The 23,494-nt window shown below is 36.5% G+C and overlaps 1 protein-coding gene across 1 annotated transcript; it reads right to left on the reverse strand.

Annotated features, from left to right (window-relative positions):
- Positions 1 to 280: 280 nt before the first annotated feature.
- On the reverse strand, positions 281 to 7,500 carry LOC129281092 (E3 ubiquitin-protein ligase rnf146-like). Its single transcript, XM_064112123.1, has one exon. It carries the CDS (start codon positions 5,812 to 5,814, stop codon positions 4,612 to 4,614), a length of 1,203 nt encoding a protein of 400 aa, XP_063968193.1. The 5' UTR covers positions 5,815 to 7,500; the 3' UTR covers positions 281 to 4,611.
- Positions 7,501 to 23,494: the final 15,994 nt, after the last annotated feature.

Genomic DNA, 23,494 nt, shown 5'->3' on the forward strand with positions numbered 1-23,494 from the left:
CTGGCCAAGCAGTGAACAAAAATGTCAACACCGAACTTGAAATCACCAAAATGATTCAGTCTCATTTTCACTGCGTATTTTTGTTTTTTTACAAAGATTTCATTAAGGGGAGATTATCTTCCGATGTTAGAATATCCAATCAAATATTAAGATTGTGAAAAACTAGGAATTGGATTAGATTATGGGCATAAAGGGATGAGACCACCCCCCCCCCTTCAAATAAAAACAACTTGCATGTACCGGTATAACAATGATTTACAACATGAGTAGTGACAACATATTTCTTTTTATCCAAACTCACATCACTTTATTAAACATTATTAAATACTCATATTTACCTACTGTACATTCAAAAGACATGTATTTCACTTTAATATGGATAGTGAAAAATTACATTTCATCGTTCAGAAATTGTTTAAAAACAGGTTCATATGTTTGTACATTTCATACCACAATGAAAAAAAAGTTATTAAAGAACTCTGATATACTTTCCATATTGACACATTACACAATCATGATTTTCCACTAGTAAAATAACATTTATTATATTCAAGAATTTTCAATTTTCATAAATAATTAAACTAGAGTGCATTTCCTGATATAATAATTCATAGAGAATCAATTTAAATGGCCAGGCAAGAGGGCCGATATAATTTATTTAATGCAGTGTACACGAACTACATGCATCTGTGACAATCCCCCATTCTCAGAAAATTTTCATATTCATATTCATACATGTAATTTATATCTAAGAAACATCAATCTATTTTTTACATCAAAGATATTCATCATATACATGAAGACCATAAACCTGATGAAACTATCATTTTGCTCTTACTCATTTATACCGAATGGGCAGAGATGAGGGTGTTTCATGGAACACCTTCTGTACCTTGATATGGCTGTACACAGCAAGGGGGCAGGGGCAGTTGTCCCCCCCCCCCCCTCCCCCTGAAATTTTGAAAACTTACATTGATTTACTGAAATTTTCACAAAATTTACAAAAAGTATGAATAAAATCCTTCAAAATCACTTTAGATATTGAAAAAGCGCCCCCATGACAATCTCAGTTGCTTTACATGTACTCCCTTACACTTCCACCCCCCCCCCCCATCCTTGCCGTTTTCATTAAAATAATTGTGGGGTAGTGAATTCACATACTATTGTGCTCATTTTTACAGATGTGAAAGAGTATACATATGAATAGCGATTATTTCAGTTCGCAATAATGAACCTATTTAGTATATATTTTGCTTCAAAATTAAAATGACACGAATTTCATGACAATACATGTATCTCCCTGTTTGACCAAGACATGCTAAACTGAACAAATTAGAAAAAGCGTAACACCATCACCTTTTTAAGCGGCGAGTTCATTACACATGGCCATGTACGTTTCATCAGTTCATAATAATGAATACTACAGAATTCTAACAAATCATCACTATATTGCCTGATAGAATGTACATATATGTGGCAAAGTGCCGTTACGATTGAAAGACTACCTAGAAATTCACCCTTTTACGTGAATAAATTGGACTCTCAGCCAAACCAATTACTGTAGGTTCACGAGCAACTGAACACTAATTACAGAGTACGTACTACAATGAAACACCAACATGTTTGAATACATATAAAGTAACAAAATACACATACATGTATCAACTTCAGCACAACAAATATGTTAATACATACAAGGAAATATTTCATAAGCAAGGTGCTGACCCTACCAAGCATATTAGCCTCAGACAAAATAATAATAATAATATTCCGCATTTATATAGCGCTTAACACATCGGAGCGACGTCTCTAAGCGCTTTACAGATATATTATTACCCCGGTCATCAGATCCTTGCATGCCCGCATACAATGTATGCACCTTCTCCACTCCCTGGGGAGCATTGCAACAAGAGTTCCAAGACTCAATTGCTAGGCATACTACATAGGCTTTCGCATCCTACCGGGTACCCATTTAACACCTGGGTGGAGAGTGGCAAATTGTGGATTGACGCCTTGCCAAAGGACGCTAGGCCATGGTGGGATTCGAACACACGACCCTCTAATTACAAGGCGAGAGTCAGAACCGCTACACCACGGCGCTTCCACTGATCCAGGAAATGATCAAGGAAATGAAATGAAAATCTTGTACTTAGAACTATGGACCTACTGTACTACTCTGACAGTAGTAGGTCCAAGTTACAACTAAGAAAAGTAATAGCAATGCATCACATTATATGAAAGTGTATTGATCCCATAAATTTTTTGTAAATCCAATCGTATCAAACATACGATATCATAGGAGCGTTTCATGAAAGGAGTTGTCGGTAGTTTTATCCGACAAGTCCCATTTTATCCAACAGTTACCATGGTCACCGTGTTTCTTAGCCAATTAGAATAAAGGTACATGTGAGTTGTCAGATCCGACAACTTATTGGATGAAAAGTGGTGATGAAACGCCCCCAGAACTAGCATTTTGTCACTATTTGTATTTGATATACATCTTGAATTTAACCTCCTACAAAAAGTATAAAGAGTAACAAAGTTAGTCTTTTGAGAATGAGCATTGAATAGAGAGCTCATTTGGGTTTTAAAGGGCAAGTCCACCCAAACAAAAAGTTGACTTGAATAAAAAGAGAAAAATCCAACAAACATAACACTGAAAATGTCATCAAAATCGGATGTAAAATAAGAAAGTTATGATATTTTAAAGTTTCGCTTAATTTCACAAAACAGTTATATGCACATCCTGGTCGGTATGCAAATGAGGAGACTGATGATGTCATTCACTCACTATATCTTTTGTATTTTATTATGTATAATATGAAATATTCTAATTTTCTCTATATTGTCAAGGGAAACAACTATTAATTCCTCCCTGAACATGTGGAATTAGCATTGTTTAATACTATATGGTTCAGTCAAGGTGGTCCTTATTATCAAATATGTAAAAAATGAAATATTGTATAATTCAAACAATAAAAAACAAAAGAAATAGTGAGTAATGGACATCATCAACTGACCCATTTGCATGTCGCTGAGTTGTGCATATCACTGTTTCGTGAAAAATAAGAGAAACTTAAAAATGCCATAACTTTTTTATTTACATCCGATTTTGATGAAATTTTGAGCATTATGTTTGTTTGATTTTTCCCTATTTATTCAAATCAACATTTTACTGGGGTGGACTTGACCTTTGAATAATTTGTACATGTACAGTACATAGGCCTAACAACTGATTGTATGGGAATACAGTTTAAACAGTTCACATTTCATTGAAAACAAAGGAAGAACAAAGAAAACATAGGAAAGATGCAATTAACACCCTTGCCACATACAACAACAATAAACAATAGATAATATTTACAAAATGGGTGCAACTGGTACATGACAATAATATAGTTATGGATGTATCAAAATGTTCATCTATGAGTAACATCCGCATCAATCTGCTTGGACTTCAGCTTGGTAACTTCTTTTTTCTCTTTCTCTTTGAAATTGACAGGGGTGGTACATGTAATTATATGAGCATTTATCATCACCCTACTTTCTCTAAATCATACTTTGCATGTTTGTTTGGAAATATGACAACTCAAACATTCTATTACGTTATAATATACATGTAAGGCAAGCACTTAATAAACCAAACAATAAAAGTGATCTACATGTACACTGTAGGCGCAGATCCCTAATCCCCTCCCTCCCCATACCAAATTTGTAGTACACAAAGTCACAAACATAGGTTCCTGAGCGCCCCCTTTTTGCCTTTTGCTCGCTATTACTTTTTTTAATGAAAAGCAGGTTGGTAATATTGAGAGCGAATTTTATGTGCCACCCCCGCCCCCCCCATTCTGGAATTCTTGATCCATTCCTACAATGTAATACATGTTATGTTGTCACTCTAAGTATAGGCCTATAAAGGAGTACTTATAGTGTCATTTTGATAAAATATTACCCATTCGTTAGTCTCAGACATACATACTGTATAAAGAGAGGATTGTTTGACTTTTACTACCCAACTCTCACTGTATTAAAAGTGTGACATCGGTTCCATAACATATAAAGGGTTTATAGACAAATTGAATTTGAAAGACCAATTCTGATTGGTTCCTAGACAGTCCACTGAGCAATATGCGCATGCAAGATTGACCTTGATAGGCCATTTCATTTAGCGATTAATCACTAAACTTTGTGTTACGGGGCCCTGGGGTTGTTTCATTTGGATGTATTTTTCAGTTGTATCTATGTAACACATCACCACATTGGTCAGATCATGCTAAAAAGATGCATGCTATGTATCAACAACAGCAACAGGAAAACACTGTAGGCTATACAAATCCCAGGAAATAATAGAGTAAAGCAACTGAAAAAATGGAAAAATATCTAGTTCTAAGATATCCTTTTAACAGTACAAGGGAATCAATATTTAGGCACATCTGATAGTGACAAGCACTGGGAAGGCTTGAAGTACATGTAGCTAGTACATGTCATGTACAGTACATAAAGTAGTCAATAAGATACACCTGCATCCAGTTTCATGTGCGATCTTCATCTACATCTATGTGTACACTCACAATATACAGCTCCAGTTCAGAACTCCTGTTCCTGATCATCTCATACTTCATGCACATGTCTGCGAACCTGTCGCCGTCTTGCCCCTGAGCTGGTGGTGTCCACATTCGATCCAACGTTTATAACTAATTCAGAACGTAACGTTTCAGTGACCCTCTCCACATTGGAATCTGTTCTTTGCGCAGTAGCACTGGTAGCTTGATAGCTACTTTGGTCTCTGGGTGGGGCCTGAGGCGCGGGGCCCCTTGGGCGGCTGGAGGGGCGTGACTCTGGGGCAGAGTGGGTTCGCTGGTGGTTTATCGTCAGCTGTTGGGCAAGAGAGGAATCTCCTTGGGCATCAGCTACTGTCTGTGAACTTGCACCTGATGGCGAAGGGTCGTTGGCCTGTCTCCTTCTTTGACGGATCGGTTTGGCATAGGTTGGAGGAGGAGTATTGCTACTAGGGGAAGGGTTGGTGTACCTGAATGTAGGAGACGACTCCTCTCCTGTCCTACTTGTAGGGGGTGAAGCATTCCGCACTACCTCATAAACAGTCTCATTGCCAGCAGAGTTGCTGTGATTGGCATTGGGGCTCACTGCCCTCTTCCCCTGAATACTTTCATCACTTTCAACCCCTTCCTTCTCACATGGAACAGTCCTATCCTGTGGACACTCATCCTTATCCTTGACCGTACCATTGTCTTCCGGGGGAGCAGTTGCACCACCTACTGCACCCCCGTTCTCCTTGTCTTCTTCCGCTCCTACAACACGCCTATCTGCCGAATCCTCATCCCGCTTAACCTTAATCTTCAACCCTGCGATGCCCTTCTTGGCAGCGCTCACCAGGTCGCGTTTGATGCGTCTCCTGCGAGAGGGATCTGATCTCCTATACTGTAGCATGCTATCTAAGTCAATGACATACACATACCCTGCGATCAAGAGCTCAAATGTCCTCTTATTGGCACGATAGCTCTCTTCTAGCTCTGCATCTGTTCTTTCATCGTACTGCCACCATCCGTTCCTACCTTCATAGAACCATGTATAGCACTCCTCAACTTCATCTTCAACTTCCTCATCATCGTCCTGATTAAGCAGAAGCTTTGGACTCATAAAGAAGTCCACAGGGATCTCTTGCCTACAGAGAGCGCACCTCCTATACTGTGTAGAGGCCCCCTTCATGCAGAGAAAACAGAAGACGTGACTGCAGGGCAGTTCAACCGGATGCACGCAAGGTTGGAGACAGACAGCACAATCCGGGATGTCCATCTTCTTGGAGGCTGGCTCTGTGACAAAGGTGAAAAGGAAAGAGAGATCTTATTAATTCATTGAATTTCATATTCACATGTAACACTCCTCTGCAGGGATGTAGTCGAGGTATTACTTCCGAGTCAAGAGGCCGTAGGAGAAAACTTTCTCCCATAGACTTTGTGCATGTCACTCGGCCTGATGACATCCTTGCTCTTCAGTCAGTTTACATACATGATGAACAATAAACTATTGAAAGTTTGTACCTATAGGTGCCTTAAAAAATCCAAGGTGCTGAACAGGATCACCTCAAGTGCCCACCTCAAGTGCCTCTTTCCCAGTCAATATTTCCCTAATAGGTTGAATTGACAGTGGTTCTAATAGATTTTACAATAATTATCATACTCTCCTAAATCCTGAGGGCTTATGAGGAATGGCATGTAGAAGAACACAAATGACTCTGCAAAGTTGCTTTCTTGAACGACAACAACTACATGAAGAATAATGCATAAGGGCTGATGAACAGTACATACATATTTTTCCAGCCAGCAGATTGACAGCTTTACCCCTATAGTCGTCTAAAACATACTGTAAGACATATATATATAATGCAAGTTTCCTCCTTCTGTTGTTTTCATGAATTGCTGTGCATGCACCCATACACACCACTCACTGACTCATTTCCTTCTAGCAGTTGAAGAGGCTACCACTTCTAATCAGGGGCTAGTAAACATGGCAGTATCTCACAAAGACAACGATCTGCTATTATTACATTTACATTTATGGTAAGTAACCTTTGTAGGCCATAAAGCTTACTATGTCCAAAACCCTTCAATTACAAAATAAAAAGGAAAGCATAATTTTTGTGATCAGTCAGCTTGCCTATAAAGAGACCATCCGAAAGAGCACCCAATATAGTGGATGGCCTCATTGACCTACAACAATACATTCAGCAGTGTAGTTTTTAGTGTAAAATTAATCTACAGTGTTCTTTGAGAAAAATGCCAAACTGGGCATTAGTTTCTCAATCAAAACAAACAAGAAAAAATCTTGTTAAAATATAAAGACAAAGAGTCCAGGATATCTAATCCACCCCCAAAATTGCAACCTATCAAAAATATGATCTCAATTCATAAGTGGTAAAATTGGAAATTGACTGGAGAGTTTTAGGAGCAGTGAACAAGAACGACGTAGCAGTCGTCTGATCGTTTGAGTCAATGTCGTTGTCTGCCCTTGTTCACTACAATTGCGAATACTTTAGATTTCACTCGACTTGTACGTGTACGTACGTCCACGTGAAACAGCGCAATAACCAGCGGGTCATGACACGCTGCCCATCCCGGAAGATCTGGCGTACCATCGCCTGGCGACCCGGTCGGGTGATGCGAAAGTGCAACTTGTACACACGTGCCCTTTCACTTACTTTGATTCCTTTTTACTCGAGTTAGGATATATATCGATATAAATTTTGGAGGTCAGAAAGCAATTCCAAATTATAAACATAATGCATCGTACAACTTACATGTACATTAATTTTGTGAAAAGTCATTGAAAACTGTGTTTTAAAAGGGAAAGGTTGATCTTCATGCTGGGCTTGAACGGTCAAAATGACGTCACTCACGTACACGTCCACTATGATTTAGGAGAACCGCAAAATGGATGTGGCGAGGTTCTCGATTCTGATAGTGGACGTGTGTGAGAACCTGAGGCATATGGAACGCCGAAAAATGACGCCATCTCGTACCAGTCCACTATGTGGACGTACATTTCTAAAAGTGCTCACTATTGAAGTTCACTTCACTTGTTTCGCTCTACATAGCAACATACTTCCAAATAATTATCTCTAATTTCCACACCTTCCACGGCAAAGTTAAAGGTCAAGTCCACCCTAGAAAAAAAAATTTTGAATAAAAATAGAAAAATCAAACTAGCATAAGGCTGAAAATTTCATCAAAATCGGATATAAAATAAGAAAGTTATGGCATATTAAAGTTTGCTTATTTTTCACAAAACAGTGATATGCACATCTCGGTGTCATTTAAATGAGTCAGTTGATGATGTCCATCACTCACTATTTCTTTTGTTTTTTATTGTTTGAATTACATACAATACTTGATATTTTACAGATTTGACAATAAGGACCAACTTGACTGAACCATATAGTATCAAACAATGCTAATTACACATGTTCAGGGAGGAATAAATTGTTGTTTCACTTGACAAGGAGGAGAAAATTCGAATATTTCATATAATAATATACAAAAGAAATAGTGAGTGGATGACATCATCAGTCTCCTCATTTGCATAGCGACCAGGATGTGCATGTTACTGTTTTGTGAAATTAATCGAAACTTTAAAATATCATAACTTTCTTATTTTACATCCGACTTTGATGAAATTTTCAGTGTTATGCTTCTTGGATTTTTCTCTTTTTATTCAAATCAACTTTTTGTTGGGGTGGACTTGTCCTTTAATAATTGACCTATTGGTGAAAAAAAACTACCACTGTTAGACTCATGAGCCTGTATTCTGAAGTCGGATTACATGTACATGTAGACCACTGTCTAACTTTGTGTTTAAATAATGGGAAGCCAAAAATGTTGACAATTTATTTACAGTATGTACATGGCATGTTTCTTATGTTTATTGTGATCTTCTTTATTTCTTTTAATGGGAATTTCCCAGACAGTTAAAAATGATTTTAGAGTCAAATTAGCTGATACATTGGACTTCTATTGTTAAATATTTACATGTACATTTACATGTATATCACAATTGGCTGTCCATACTTTACATTAAACCACAGTTTAAGTTCAACAAGACTTCAGAATACGGGCCAGAGACACAAGTGAGTCAGGAGGTGTAGCATATGTTGCATTCACCAGACATACATGTATTTGCATGGTTTAAACAGGGAAGTGGGAGCCGGGAGGTTAGACTGGTTTAAAATAATCCATACATGTAGACATCAAATATCATTGCCTTGAGTATCCTGTCAAGACTATTGCCCCTCTCATTGGCTTTAGAGATTTGTTGAGCCCCACTCCCCCCTTTTTATATGTCCCACTTGTGCTATTTAAAACACAATAGAAATGTACACAAGAAGGAAAAGAGGCCTTGCCCTAAAAATATTGAAATTTAAGGCCTGGGGTTATACTGGAGTTACATACAAGTACATGTGTACATTTATTGCCTGCTTCAGGATTTCTATACTGCCAGGGTCCTCAGGGAGATATTTTCCGATCAACAGCGCATCTGCAATTGAATACTATGCATGTACATGTAACAAATAATGCACAGTTGTGTGTTTTTAGTGGTAATGCAGCTCTTTTAATAAGGTTATTTGCAAGATACATTGTATATGGACGAGCACTCGTGTGACACTTGGGCCCCGAGTGCTTTGGCATACTGTACACTGCACATCGCAAATACCCAAGAAACCTGCAATGCTAACATCACAAATTTAAAGATAAATGAAAGTAGTTGCAGTAAACACTGATTTCACAAGAAAGTGTGTAAAACCAGGCTTAATTGTCACTATATCACCGTGGATCTAGATCTGGTACAGTTACATGTACATAAAATGAACTTTGTGAAATCCTCAAATCTAAGCTGAAAAATGTTCACACTGAAGATTACCAATACAGATAAGCGCAAGTGGGACAGTGTATTGTTATTGCTTTGAATGTCGGCCGACATTTGACTCGAATCCCGTGCTATTTGCTAATTTCTCAGCAATTACAAAATTTCTTCCAGAATCCTTTAGCACATATTTTTTATTTATAATACAAACAGACACTTTGGTGGTCATTTCATTGGATTCTGTACAAACTCACTTTGAAATCGTTACAACTGGCATTTATCTTTAAACCTGTTCATTATTTGTTTTATAAAACAGGTTGGCTGTGTGACTTCGTACATAGTGAAAACTTTTTTTAAACTTTCTCCAAATTTTGAATGATTGCACTACATGTACGAAGACAAAGAGCCTATCAAAGGCCTCACCTGCTTGCTAGTCTACATGTCCATCAAGAGAATACCCTGATTATTCATACCAATATTTGTGCCACAAAGATGTTGTACATGTACATGTATACATGTACAGTTGAAGCCAAAAGTTTACATACATGTACACCCATGAAATTCAGTGAAATTTGTTCGCTTGCCAAACATCGTAAAATTTACTGTATCTTCAAAAATATAAATACTACCATGATGAAGTTGGTATCAAATGAAAGAGCGTATTAAGCTCTTTCACATAATTGGGATGCCGTTGTGATTAAAGTATATTTTAGGTGGAATTTTCTTTGAAGAAAAAAAGTAATATTTGTGCCAAATGTATTATATTCTTTGTTATTATACTTTCAAACATTGTTTCATAGAAATATATAAATGTCAAATCTATGATTTCTATCATGATACAGTGTATGTCACCACTGAACATAAAAGTGTAATCTGAAATGTTTGTGTTGAGAACTAGCACAAATATGAAATGTTTTTGTCCAGTTTTTATTTTTTATTTGTCTAAAATATGAAGATTTTGGGGAAAAATGACACCTAAATATTTTTCAGCTCCTGATGACAAAGTAATGTGATGGAGGGGCATGGCATACTCATTTGTTTGATATCAAATTTGTCATGATAGAACATATATTTTATAAGATAGGGTAAATTTTATGATGATTGTCAAGTGTCAACTTTTCTTTGAATTTCCTGGGTGTACATGTATGTAAACTTTTGGCCTCAACTGTACATCTAATTTCAAACTACTCTCAATTTTTTTTCAAACAAAAGAAAAACATTATTAGCAAAGTTTGAAACAGGCAAATCAATAGTTAGTTGAAGAGGTTGAAGGTTACCTTAACATAAATGGTACATTTTTAAATATGTACTGCATTACAATTACTGCTGCAGCCTTTTATTTTTTTATAAGAAAACAGTTAGCTACAGGTGTAGTTTTGCAGTTTTTACAGTTTTGCTTTACATGTACCCCTAAATGCACTAAGAATCCATCTTGAAGGTGATCGTGACAGGATTTCTATTTTTCAAGTCAAGAAAATGAGCCCAAATGCATAAAAAGTTCAATGTCCATGATTTACTGACTTTTTCTTGTCTTATCCACTGGCACAAAATCTAAGTTTACATGTAAGTGACATCAACTGAATGTACGAACTTTAAGAGTCAAGAAAGAAGGAAATATTCTTCATTTCCTTGATAGTTTTCGACTAAACAAAACTAATAAAAGTAATATCAGGGAAATTGATGTCCATTTCATCATGGATGTAAAGATATGAGTGACATTTCAGCAAATTTTGGGGAGGCTTTAAAAAAAAAACCCACCAGTTAACCCTTACTGCCCATTTATTAACAGAGGTCAAGTGCAAAATATACATAATGATTCAGGCTTATGCTATAGCATCAGATTTTTATCCGAAACAGGCGCTTTAATCGACCAAGCTACACTACCATTCACAATTGTTGGACTCACTATAAAAAAAACAGAAAACGATAAATTTGTTCCACTGAATTTAATGACTTGAGTATTGTTCTCTGGTTTTAACAGGTACACTGTCTGTGAGTCAAAGAATTGTGACTGGTACAATGTAGTGTAGCTGCCCCCCACCTGAATTGAAAAGTGAAAATTGAAATGAATCTCAGTATACAAGACAACACATGTCGACCAGCTAGGCAGATTATTTCACATAAGTTAGGGTCTACTTTTTTCTTACCTGTTCCTTTTCCTTTTCTGCACTTTTTTTTGTCTGCCTTTTTTCCTCTTTTCAGTTTCATCTTTCCCTTTTTGCCCCCCCCCCCGCCCGAAATGGCAGCTGGGCCCTGGGGCACATGCCCCCCTCCCCTTATCCAGGGTTCCCAGCTTTTCCCTGATAATTATTCAAAGTTAAACTCATTCCCAGTTTCGCATGTTTTCTAACTTGTTGCAGTGAATTAGACTACATGTATTTTCAGTATAAAAACAATATTATAAAACTAATTAGTACCACCATAACCAGTCATTCAATGGATATTGTTTTGATATGCAACAAACTATTATAACAGAGTCTGACTGACTACCATGCTTTCGACTTTTGGCATGTTTGGGCTCATCAAAATTCCTGGTTTTTCCCTTATTTGACTTTGAGGCATTTTTCCCTGACCAGTGGAAAAAGTAAAATAACTTTCCCTGATTTCCCTGTGTTGGGTTATCATACACCACTGCTCGACAGACGACATCATCAACAACGCTGTCTCATTCACCACTAGCCAGGAGGCCATCTTGTTTCTCATTGTTGATCACTAATGCATCGCTAACGTTACGGACGCCGCGTCCGTAACATTAGCGATCAACAATGAGAAACAAGATGGCGTCTGTAACGTTAGCGATCAACAATGAGAAACAAGATGGCGGCGTTAAAATTCGGGCAAGTCTCCCCCATCTTTTCATAATATTTTTCTAATTTTTAAAAATGAATTCTTGTTTAAAAATGAAATCGATAGCGTAGAAATGTCGGAAATAAAGTTGTATCCCATTTACATGATTTAGGGCTAGATCTTTTAGAAGGAAAGTAGAAATCTCTGGGCGAAAGTTTGAGGTTTTTTGGCGGTACATGTAGATGAATGCAATGGAATCCCTGGCTTCGTAGAGAGTCAGTCTCAGACTCAGCCTTTCATCTTCATTCTCCTAACCTAGGGAGCTCCGGTCCAGGACTTTTCCGTGTAATATTAGGCAGAGGATACTCTCCAAAAATGGGGTAGAATGGGGTCGCAATAGCACCCCACATAAAAGGGGGAAAAATTAATGCACTTACCTCGATTATATGGATGAAGGTCTATCGTGACAAAGAATCCTGACATCCGAGGCACAAAACTGGACCCTCAAAAAAGGAAAAGTTTTGTCTCGTTCGTCCTCCTTCTTTCAAAATCGAAAACAAAATGGCCGATCGATACCGAGAACGAACGCAACATGGAGGTCTAACTTTTCCTTTTTTTGAGTGTCCAGTTTGTGCCTCGATGTCAGGATTCTGTGTCACGATAGACCTTCATCAATATAATAGAGGTAAATGCATAATTTATTTTTTCCCCCTTTTTTAGTTTTATTTCGAGTGCTATTGCGACCCCATTCTAACCCAATTTGGAGAGTACCCATGTCTGCCTTTTAGTTTTAGTGCCTAGTATTTATAAACGGAAGACTCCTGGGCTCCAGCCCGCAAAGCAGGCCGGAGCTCCCTGCAGGGTCCCTGGGTTATCAATATCATTCTCCAAGTTCAGATGTTCTCACTCACTCAGTCAGACTCAGAATAATCATTGTTATAAAATAGGTGTATTATTTCAAGCATCGCGATTGGCCAATACGCGTCACATGACATCCAACTTTTTTAGTGCATGCACGGCAGTGTAAAAGGTGCGCAATAAAAATTGACATTGCATGCTCAAGCAGATCAGTGCAGTCGAAGTCCCGGGAGAAGTCCAACAAAACTGTTCTGTAACTTTTTAAGAATTTGTTTCTGTGTTGCTATTTTATAAAACAAATAATGCACTTGCTCTGGTGTGCGTAAAAGTAAATGCAAAGCTCGGTTTCTTCAGATGGTGCACACTGAGCACTCGCCGCCAGCGGCTCGTGCACAGTGCGGCACCTATCTAAAGAAACCTCGCGTGCTCTGCATTTCCACTAACGCACTCGGCTGCATGCATTATTTATATATTGTCAACTGTTTACCAGTAGAGGTGCACGGCCAATATCGGGGAGACTGTCTCCCTTGAGAGAGATTATCTGATCTCCAATATCAGAGACGTTTGTAAAGAATTTGGGTATCCAATTTCAGACAGTCTCCAGTTTGGGAGACCAATTTCCTTTGTTTATATTTGCTGTAAAAGAATTAGCTTGGCGGCAAATAAAAATGTGATAAGCAGATTCCTCATGAAAAATTACCCTTTTCACCGTCTACTTTACAAATCATGCAAATTCACCGTCTATTTTTGTTTTGATAAGGATTTTGTTGTCATTCACACACGAAACAAATGGGCTTCTGACCTTATTGAGACAAAATTTTGGGAGGAAAAAATTACGCTTTTGTTGGTGTTGTTTCTTTTGTTGTTTTGCAAAGCAAGTCTCCAATCACCCATGGGTTCATATCGTCTCGCGTGCGAAGGAATATCAGTCGTATGCACACGACACACACGACACATCCAAAATATACTGGGCTTTTGCCCACATAAAATATCACGCATAATCTGGTATTTCACATTCTGCTATGACACTTACCGAATCATTTAGATCCTTCCGTGACTTCTCCTTGAAGTTTCTTTTAAAATATATGTATATTTTCTTGATCTTTAGTGAAGATTTCACGGAGATAAAAATTGGTCAGCGTGGATATCAATTTTCGCCTGAAGAGGGCGGGCGATTTATATTCATATCAAAGACACAAGGGAAAGACTAGCATGACTAGGCACCTACACTATTTTACACGCAAATATTGTTGTGACTTGTGTTTTTTTTTTGTACACCTAGTCCTAGGCCACTCATGGGATCAATGCATCTCGCGTGCGAAGGATTCATATGCACATGGTGCACGCGAATTTTTCACACCCTTTTTACTAAAATAACTAAGCCATTCCTTTTAAAATAATGTTTCTAATTGTGCTATGACACTTACCGAACCATATGGATCGTTTCTTGTCTTCTCTTTGGTGTGTTTTTAAGAAAAAAAATGCATTTTCTCGTGATCTTCACGTAGATACCGCAGGGTAATTGTGGTTGTAAACTTTTGCTTAAAGAGGGCGCGCGATATTATTCACAAGATGTTTGTTTAGGTAATCGACGGTTCTGCAGCTTGTACTGCTAGCTGCATTTTAGACGCTCAGCATTATTTTCCTCTTTCTGTTTTTTTTTTTGCTGTCAAGCGGTATTTTCTATTGTAGCGCCATCAGCGATGATGAAATGTAAAGAGTCGCCTTGAAATGAAGAAAAATTATGTCACATTAATTCGTTAGTTTGTTTCCTATTTTTTTTCACTTTTTTCTTCTTCCTCATCTATGATCAAAGGTGAATACCTTTTTTTGATATCTGTTCTAAAAGCTGGACATTTTAAATATTTTGTTCAAGTAAATAAATCAACAGGATAGTAATCAAAATGCGATAGAGCTGCCCGAGCTGAAAATTCTGATACAAGGACTTGAAAATAAAACATTCTGAGCACTTTTTATAACCATGATGAGGAGACCTATATATATGTGTGTGTGTGAAGTTATACATGTACTACAGCTTTGGCAACTCTTTTATTTAAATATTGTGTGAAAGATATATATATATATATATATATATATATAACAGTCCCCAAAACGTATTTTTTTCGTGTTAGCTTAAAATGCTTGATTTATTTACGCCTATATATATATATATATATATATATATATATATATATATATATATATTTATATATATATATATGTATATGAAATAAGCTAACACGAAAAAAATACGTTTTGGGGACTGTTAAATAAGAATTCATGAGTGGGATAGGTAACTATCTATTCTATTCTTGTTCGTTTTCTATTATTATTTGTGTGTTGTGTTTATTTTTCTTGAAGCACCAAAAGGTGGACATGTCCGCTAAGATATATTAACGAAGTCACCATTATTATCACAAGCTAACGGATCAATTAAAATGCGAGCGTGAAACGTGAGCTTCTTTTTTTCTTAATTCAGTCTTAACGATACTTTTTCATCATATTTTAAAGGTGAATCTCATGATTCAAAATGATAAATGCTTGTCGCACGGGCAGAAATAGCGGGACCAATAGTTATTTTCAATATTCCGAACTGCATTCTGGACGTTAAGCGAATTTGTATAACAATTAAAAGGGTAGGTCTATTTACCTTACAAATTATGCGAGCGCTGAACTTTTGGACATTTAAACCTCAACAAATGGACATTTTTAAAATATGAACAACATCATAAATGTCACTTACAAAAATGATGCCAGCGCGAAGCTCGCGCTTAGAGTTTTTGGTATTGATGACAGGACTGTATCTAAATGAAAAATAATGCGAGGGCATTTGTGCTTAAGATTTAAATTTGGGATTTGAAAAGTCCGACAGATTACCTATACTTTTAAAAGAGGAATGACCTCCAGAATTCAAGCGCGAAGCGCCAGTAGATTTATGTTGAAGTTTAGACCTAGAACAGGGACGTTGAACCTTTATAATCATGAAAAAGATGGTATTTTTATAAATAAAACATGGGAGTCTAATTTTGTTTTAGTGTTAATATTCAGATCTTCAAACTTGACATTTTCCTATCCCCTTCATTATCCCCTCTCCTTCTCCCTTTCCCCATTTTCGTTCTCCCTTCTTTTCTTCTTCTCTCCCTTTCCCTTCCCTTTTTCGCTTTTCCTTTCCCTTCTTTTCTTTCCTTTCTCCCTCCCCTACTCTTTTCTCGCTCTTTCCATTTTTCTTTCCTTCTCCCTTCCCCTCTTCCTTTCCTTTGTTTTCTTTCTATTTTATGGTCTCCTTTTCCCTCTCTCTCCTCTACCTTTCCCCCTCCCTTTTCCTTTCCCTTTCCCTCTCCTTTTTTGTGCAAACATTAACACGAACATCTTGCTTCCTACACACACACACAAACGCCCGCAATCTAACACACGTAATGCGAAACAATCGGGACATTATCATTTTGTTCATACATATATATGTATATTTTCTCAATGAACATTTTCATCTATTTAAAGCTTTGAAAATTATCAAACAATGATTCCACAGGCGAAATCTCAATGATCATTAGAAAGGTACTTTACCCATTTTCATTTTATGTCATTGTGATTATTCCATACTAAGGCAACATATTTTGGATATAAAAATACGTGAAGGATATGTTCCTCTTCTGTTTTATACTTTTTATACTCACCCCCACTCTTACGCACCAGTTTATTAAGCCTTTCTTTGTAACCTGTTTGACCCACCTCTCACTAATTCTCTTGTTTTTCATCCCATTATCACTGTTTTGTTCCAGATCCTGTTTGATGTTGCCTGCCTCATTATCTTAATCCCTCTTGGCTTGAGGTCTTTTACTGGCCTTACTTACACTAACTTCCCTTTGTGTCTGCCTACTCCTTTTCTTTCATCCCCTTCACTAACCTGATTGGTCTTCTCTACTCACTAATGCCCCTTTTGTCTCCTTGTTTCTAGTGTTGCTGTAGCTTGTTTGTGGTCTATATTATGGTTGTTCCACTTTATATGTTTGTCATTTTGCCTCCGACGAAGATTCTGCTAGGATCGAAAGCTTAGGCCCCCTTTTTGACTTTCTGTTTTATACTTTAACAGAAAACATTTTGTTCAACCAAATTATGATTTGTATTTCCAAGTTCCATGTAATATTTTCATTGGAAAATCTCTTAAAGGTCAAGTGCACCCCAGAAAAAATTGTTTGAATAAATAGAGAACTATGTTGATTTTTGGTACAATTTCCTATTATGCGCCGACGACTTGAATCGAGAATGTTCGATAGGAAAATTTCGCATTTCGATTGTTGTTTGCGTAATTTCCACCGCAGTACGAAGGATGACTAAGGACGGACCGAGCGAAGTATCCTGGTTGAGATTTGGAGGTAAGCGATAAAAACACTTTAATAAATAATTTATAATTGCTTTTTCATAAAAACTTGATCATAAGATCAAGATTAACATAGCGGACAAATATTGAAAGGTTTGGCGTAGTTTAGTCCCTCACATTCGTGTGATGAATGAAAACGTCAAAATGCACTATGAAATCACATGTGTTGTGCGAGGTTAGTATACTAACCTCGCATGTTGTGTGAGTGGTCCTAGGCCTAATAATAATAATTGCTACTAGTACTAGATATAGATTCTATCCAATTTCACTACACAACAGACATGTCATGACACAGCATATTATTGGGAAACACAAAAAATTCAGACAGTCAAAACTCAAAAACGTAGCAGAGGCCAGAGCCAGAGCTCTGGCATTCTCAATCAGTCACAATCACAGTGCCAGTGCCACTGACGTCACTCAGCTAACAACAAAATTCTGCGAAGACTGATAAGTGATCGACCAAATCATGAAATGATTAGAAAGTTTACCTGTATTTGTGCCTGTTTTATTGGTTTTATGTTGGTTCAATTTGCTCTTTGAATCCCCATTTTGCACCTTACAACGCCCTTGCGAGAGTTCCTCAGACATTTTACAGAATTCTTGATTTGTTTGTGCTGTTTATGGTTCAGTTTCGCAAATCTTCATACTTCATACCGGTACATGTTCACACGTACATACAACTAGATCAGCATACGTTACACACCAAGCGACCATTAAGAAGTAGTAAAATTAACGTACCAAAATTCAATAGAAAATTGTGTACAGTGTCTTCAAAAGAACAAACAAACAATAAAAGCATATTGTGTAATTTGTGTTGAGTTGCTATTGTGAAATAAACTGCTTTAACTAAAAACGTTCAGTTCAACAATAGTCTTTTTTGTGTGAAGTTAATCGACTTATAGAATTAAGGAGGAAGTCGTATTCTTATAAATTTAGTTATCAATTATCAAAACCATTAAAAAGGATACATTACCGAAAGAAAAAGTTCTGATGAAAAGAGACAAATTAAAATAGCATGAAAAAAATCATCAAAACCGGCTGTAAAATTCCCCGGCCCCCCACTCAGTGTTATTTAGGGTACGCCCGTACGCCTATGTCGCTCCCTCTTTTTGAAATCACCCCCCTATCTCATGTGTGCCAAAATTTCTGAACCCCCCTTTCACGGGCTTTTCCTGCCTTGGAGACCCCCCTAAATCCGGAACACCGTAATGTATACCTCCCCCTATCACAGGTGAGCTCTCATTCCAACCCCCTATCTCGATCAGGACAGACACCCCCTTTTTAAAGAAATCTCCGGGAGAAAAGTCAAATACACCTTTTTATAATTCGTGGCCGGACTTGTTCCGTGAAAAAGTACCCCTTTACCGGAAATTCTTGGAACACGAATGCGGGGGGGGGGGGGGGGGGAGGGGTTACAATTCATAATGTCATGAATATATCTGAAGTTTCGCTTAATTTAAGAAAACATGGTTTATGTATATCCTGGTAGGTATGCAAATGAGGCACTCTCTAGCTGTTGGCGTTATTCATATGCAGTATGAAAAATTTCAATTTTCTCCTGATCGTGTTTTTTATTATTTTCTTCTTGAATATATGAAATTGCCTTGTTGATTTCATGAAAAATTCCCTCTCATTAAATCTGCTGAAAAATGTATTATTGTATCAAATGCAAAAAGAATCGTGAATGAATGACATCACCAACTTGCTCATTTGCCAGTATCCCTTTGTTGTGCATATAACTGTTTTTGTACAAAAAAATAAGCGACATTTAGAAATATAACCTTCTTATCCTACATTCGATTTTCAGTGTTCTACATAACACTTGTTTATTAAATCTTTCATTCAAATCAACTTTTTGTTGGGTAAGGGGCGCAAATACAGAAAAAGAAAACAAAAAATGAACAGAAATTGTCAACTTTTTTTGTATAGAGAAAAGTAAAAGTTAAAGGTTAAGTCCAGCTCAGGAAAATGTTGATTTGAATCAATAGAGAAAAATCAGAAATGCATATTGCTGAAAACTTCATCAAAATCGGATGTAAAATAAAAAAGTTATGACATTTTAAAGTTTCGCTTATTTTTCACAAAATAGATCTATGCACAATTAAGTCACATATTGCAAATGAGAAAATCGATGATGTCCGTCACTCACTATTTCTTTTGTTTTTTATTGTTTGAATAGTGCAATATTTCAATTTTTACAGATTTGACAATAAGGACCAACTTGCATGACTGAACCATAAAATTTTAAACAATGGTAATTCCACATGTTCATGGAGAAATAAAATTCTGTTTCACCGGACAATGAGGAGAAAATTAGAATATTTTATATTTCATATAACAAAATACAAAAGAAATAGCGAGTGAGTGATGTCATCACTGAGTTCCCTCATTTGCATACGATGACATGCATACGAACCAGAGGATGTGCATATATAACTGTTTTGTGAAATTAAGTGAAACTTAAAAATGTCATAACTTTCTTATTTTACATCCGATTTTGATGAAATGTTCAGTGTTATGCTTTTTGGATTTTTCTCTTTTTATTCAAATCAACTTTTTGTTGGGGTGCATGGACTTGTCCTGTACGGAATAAAGTCGCCGAAAAGGAAGACCACTGATTAAGGTGATATATACGCCCGTCCTATTACAATGGTAATGCAGTTTCGAACCCATGTGGACCGTATCCGTGCCAATTTTCGATTAGTGATATACTTATTCTTTCCAAGAATTCCAACAAACAGTCCTTAAAATATTTATTTTTTCAAACGCATACCATATGCATGCTTTTTCATCTATATAGCTACGCGGGTTTTGATAATTATGCTACTCTTTATTAATTCTTACAAACAGTTCTAAAAATCCTATTTTTTTCTTGTTTAATCAACAAAGACTTATAATCACGATTTTATTTGATAAGGTATAGATACAAAACTCTCTTCATTAATTTTTACAAACAATCGTCTCTTTTTAGGAGAGGATATACCAACAAAATCAGCTCGCGCTTCGCGCACGCATTACGCCGATGAGATACGTATAGGAAGTTAATGAATTCATAAAATACTCTTTAAAATTGTACCCTTTCAAGTAAGTATCAGCTCATTGCTCGTGCCTGCATTGATTGCTTAGTTATAGATCCGCATCGTGGGACTTACTTCTCCCTAAAATGTCCCGATTTCAGGTCTGAATGATTTTCGGCTCGCGCTTCGAGCTCGCATTAATTTTTTAGAATTAATATTCAGTCTTAAGATCTTAATGTTGAATAAAAAAACAGGTTCGCGCTTCGCCCTCGTATTAGATCGATTTATTTAATGAGATCCCTGCATCAGTGATTCCCTGTAATAATTTAGTATGATAAATGTTCCTTTTTCAGGTCAAAAGATCAATGATTTTCAGCTCGCGCTTCGCGCTCGTATTCATTGTTCAGGTATAGTTAGATACCAATCACAGTTATGATTACAAAAAAACAACAAAGAATATTCCGTATTAACGTCTATTGAAAAATGTTTCCACTCGTATCAATGCGAGGGTCTCCGCGACGGGAAAATGGGAATTTCTATGGTTTTCTGAATTGCTGATGCTCTGGACCGGAAATTTAGGCTGGGGGTCTCAACCACGGCACATATACATGTACGTATCATTCATTTATACTGAGTATATTAGGAAGTTGGTGAAAGTAATTCCCCCCCATTGGCGAATGATCCCCGTATGGAGCTTGCATAATAAATAAAATTATCAAATTAAAAGATATTTTTATTTACAATAATAACTATTAGTTAATAATAATAATAATGATGATAATAAACAATAATAATAATAAAAATAATAATAATGATAATAATAAATCATAATAACATTTAGGGCGCTTTATAGGGCGCTTAATTTGTCTCAAAGTTCACAAGTGGGTGTGCTGACTAATGATAAATATAATCCATTAGAAAAAACTCTATATTTAATTAATTAACCAAACCAAATTTATCGGTGAATTATCGGATGGTCTAATACCACATCATCTACTTATCAGTTCGTCCAACTTCACATAGTCTAAACTCATTTCGTCTACAACCAGTTTGTCTAATATCCAATTCGTCTAATTCCCACTTGGTCTAATATCCTATTCGTCTAATTTCCATTTTGGCTAATAACCAGTTGGGCTAATTTCCACTTGGTCTAATATCCAATTCCTCTAATTCCCACTTGGTCTAATATCCAATTGGTCTAATGAGCAGTTGGGCTAAAATCATTTAGTCTAATTTCCAGTTAGTCTAACACCACTTGGTCTAATTTCCACTTTGGCTAATTTCCACTTGGTCTAATTATCATTTTGTCTAATTGCCACATGGTCTAATGACCGTTTGGTCTAATTTCCACTTGGTCTAATTTCCATTTAGTCTAATTTCCACTTGGTCTAATATCCAATTGGTCTAATGACCACTTGGTCTAATAGCCAAATGGTCTAAAGACCACTTGGTCTAATGACCAGTTCGGCTAATCGTCACTTGGTCTAATTTTCATTTGGTCTAATTCACACTTGGTCTAATGTCTATTTATTCTAATATAGCATCATTCATTATTATTTATTTATCTAGAATTAGCAAATATGGTACGTAATGGATAAATACAATGCATCAGTTAATACATATCGCCAGGATCTGGAGGGGTAGAGCTGGTGGGCGCAAAACCTCACCGTGAAGGACTATCGATGACAAGATAGTCGCTCATCAAACTAATTATTCTAATAAAATAATTCTCATAATTAGGCCTGTATATCGATTATAAGATGATGATAAAAATTATATCATACTCATAATCATTACATCACCGCATGCACATTTACAGAACAATAAGTTGGGGACCTTGTAGCTTATAATGGTCGAATGGCGGGGTTTCATCAGAATAAAATTATTATGAAGAAAGGAACGAAAATATAATGTAATTGATTGTGTGGATACGTATCTGGTAAACATATATATGCCTCTTTTAAATCATTGTTATGCACCATTACGGACGATACTTGAACTTGATGTCCTAGTTATGCAGTTTGGGGGAACCAAAACTTACAAAGTCATTAGATCATGTAATTTTGTTATGAACATTTGTTTAGTTATTTCAATATTTAGTTTGGAGGCAAATAACAGACAAGTTAGATATAGTTTGATAACACTATACAGGTATATTGGGTTAGCTGCGACAACATAACTGCGACCATCTTGGTAGCAGCCACATAATTCTGACGTGTAATAACATAGTATACATGTAGTCTACGCTTGCAGACCTTTATCAGTTATCACCACAACAGTCATTCATCTTATATATCTTCTCATTCTGTTTTTTGTTCTACTTCTTCGCCTCTTCCTTAAATGGATTGGCAAGGTTCCCACCCCATTAGGGAAATCAGGGATTTTTAAAACGTTTTTCCAGTCAGGGATTGCCTCAAATCCGGGAAAAATGTCTCAAATGAGGGCAAAATCAGGGAATTTTGATCGGCCCAAAAGTCGAAAGCATGACAGTCTGTTATATTTTGTTGTATTTTAAAACAACATTCATTGAATGACATGATATGGTGTTGGTTTTTTTTTTAGTGTAGCCTCTTCTACTACAATACAAGTATAGGCCTACTGGTACATTATACATGCATAACTAAAATAAAAATAATACATGTAATTCACTGCAACAACTTCGAAAACATGTGAAACTGGGAATGGGTTTAAATAATTATCAAGGAATTTTTTAACTTCATCAGAGATATCAGGGATTTTTGTTTTCTTGAAAAGTTGGGAACCATGATTGGGTTAAGCCATCGTTTCTATCTACAGTAGATCGTATACATAGAGGTGAATAAATAAAAATAATATTTTTTCACCTCTATATTAGCGTTATTTTACAGAAAAATAGCAAATTTGATTGTTTTTCACCAAAACCTTCAAAAATCCCCTGAAACAGACAAAAAATCCCCAAAGTTTGTATAATCCCCAAATAATTTTTTTCATCCCCACAGGCTTTCGAAAATCCCCATATTTTCAAAATTCAGTTGGAGACGAAATATACGTCACTCTAACTGTACTCCAATATCGAGGGGCGCACATGTGAAGATTCGAA

Source organism: Lytechinus pictus, chromosome 17 (genome assembly GCF_037042905.1).
Source record: "Lytechinus pictus isolate F3 Inbred chromosome 17, Lp3.0, whole genome shotgun sequence".
Classification (NCBI taxonomy): domain Eukaryota; kingdom Metazoa; phylum Echinodermata; class Echinoidea; order Temnopleuroida; family Toxopneustidae; genus Lytechinus; species Lytechinus pictus.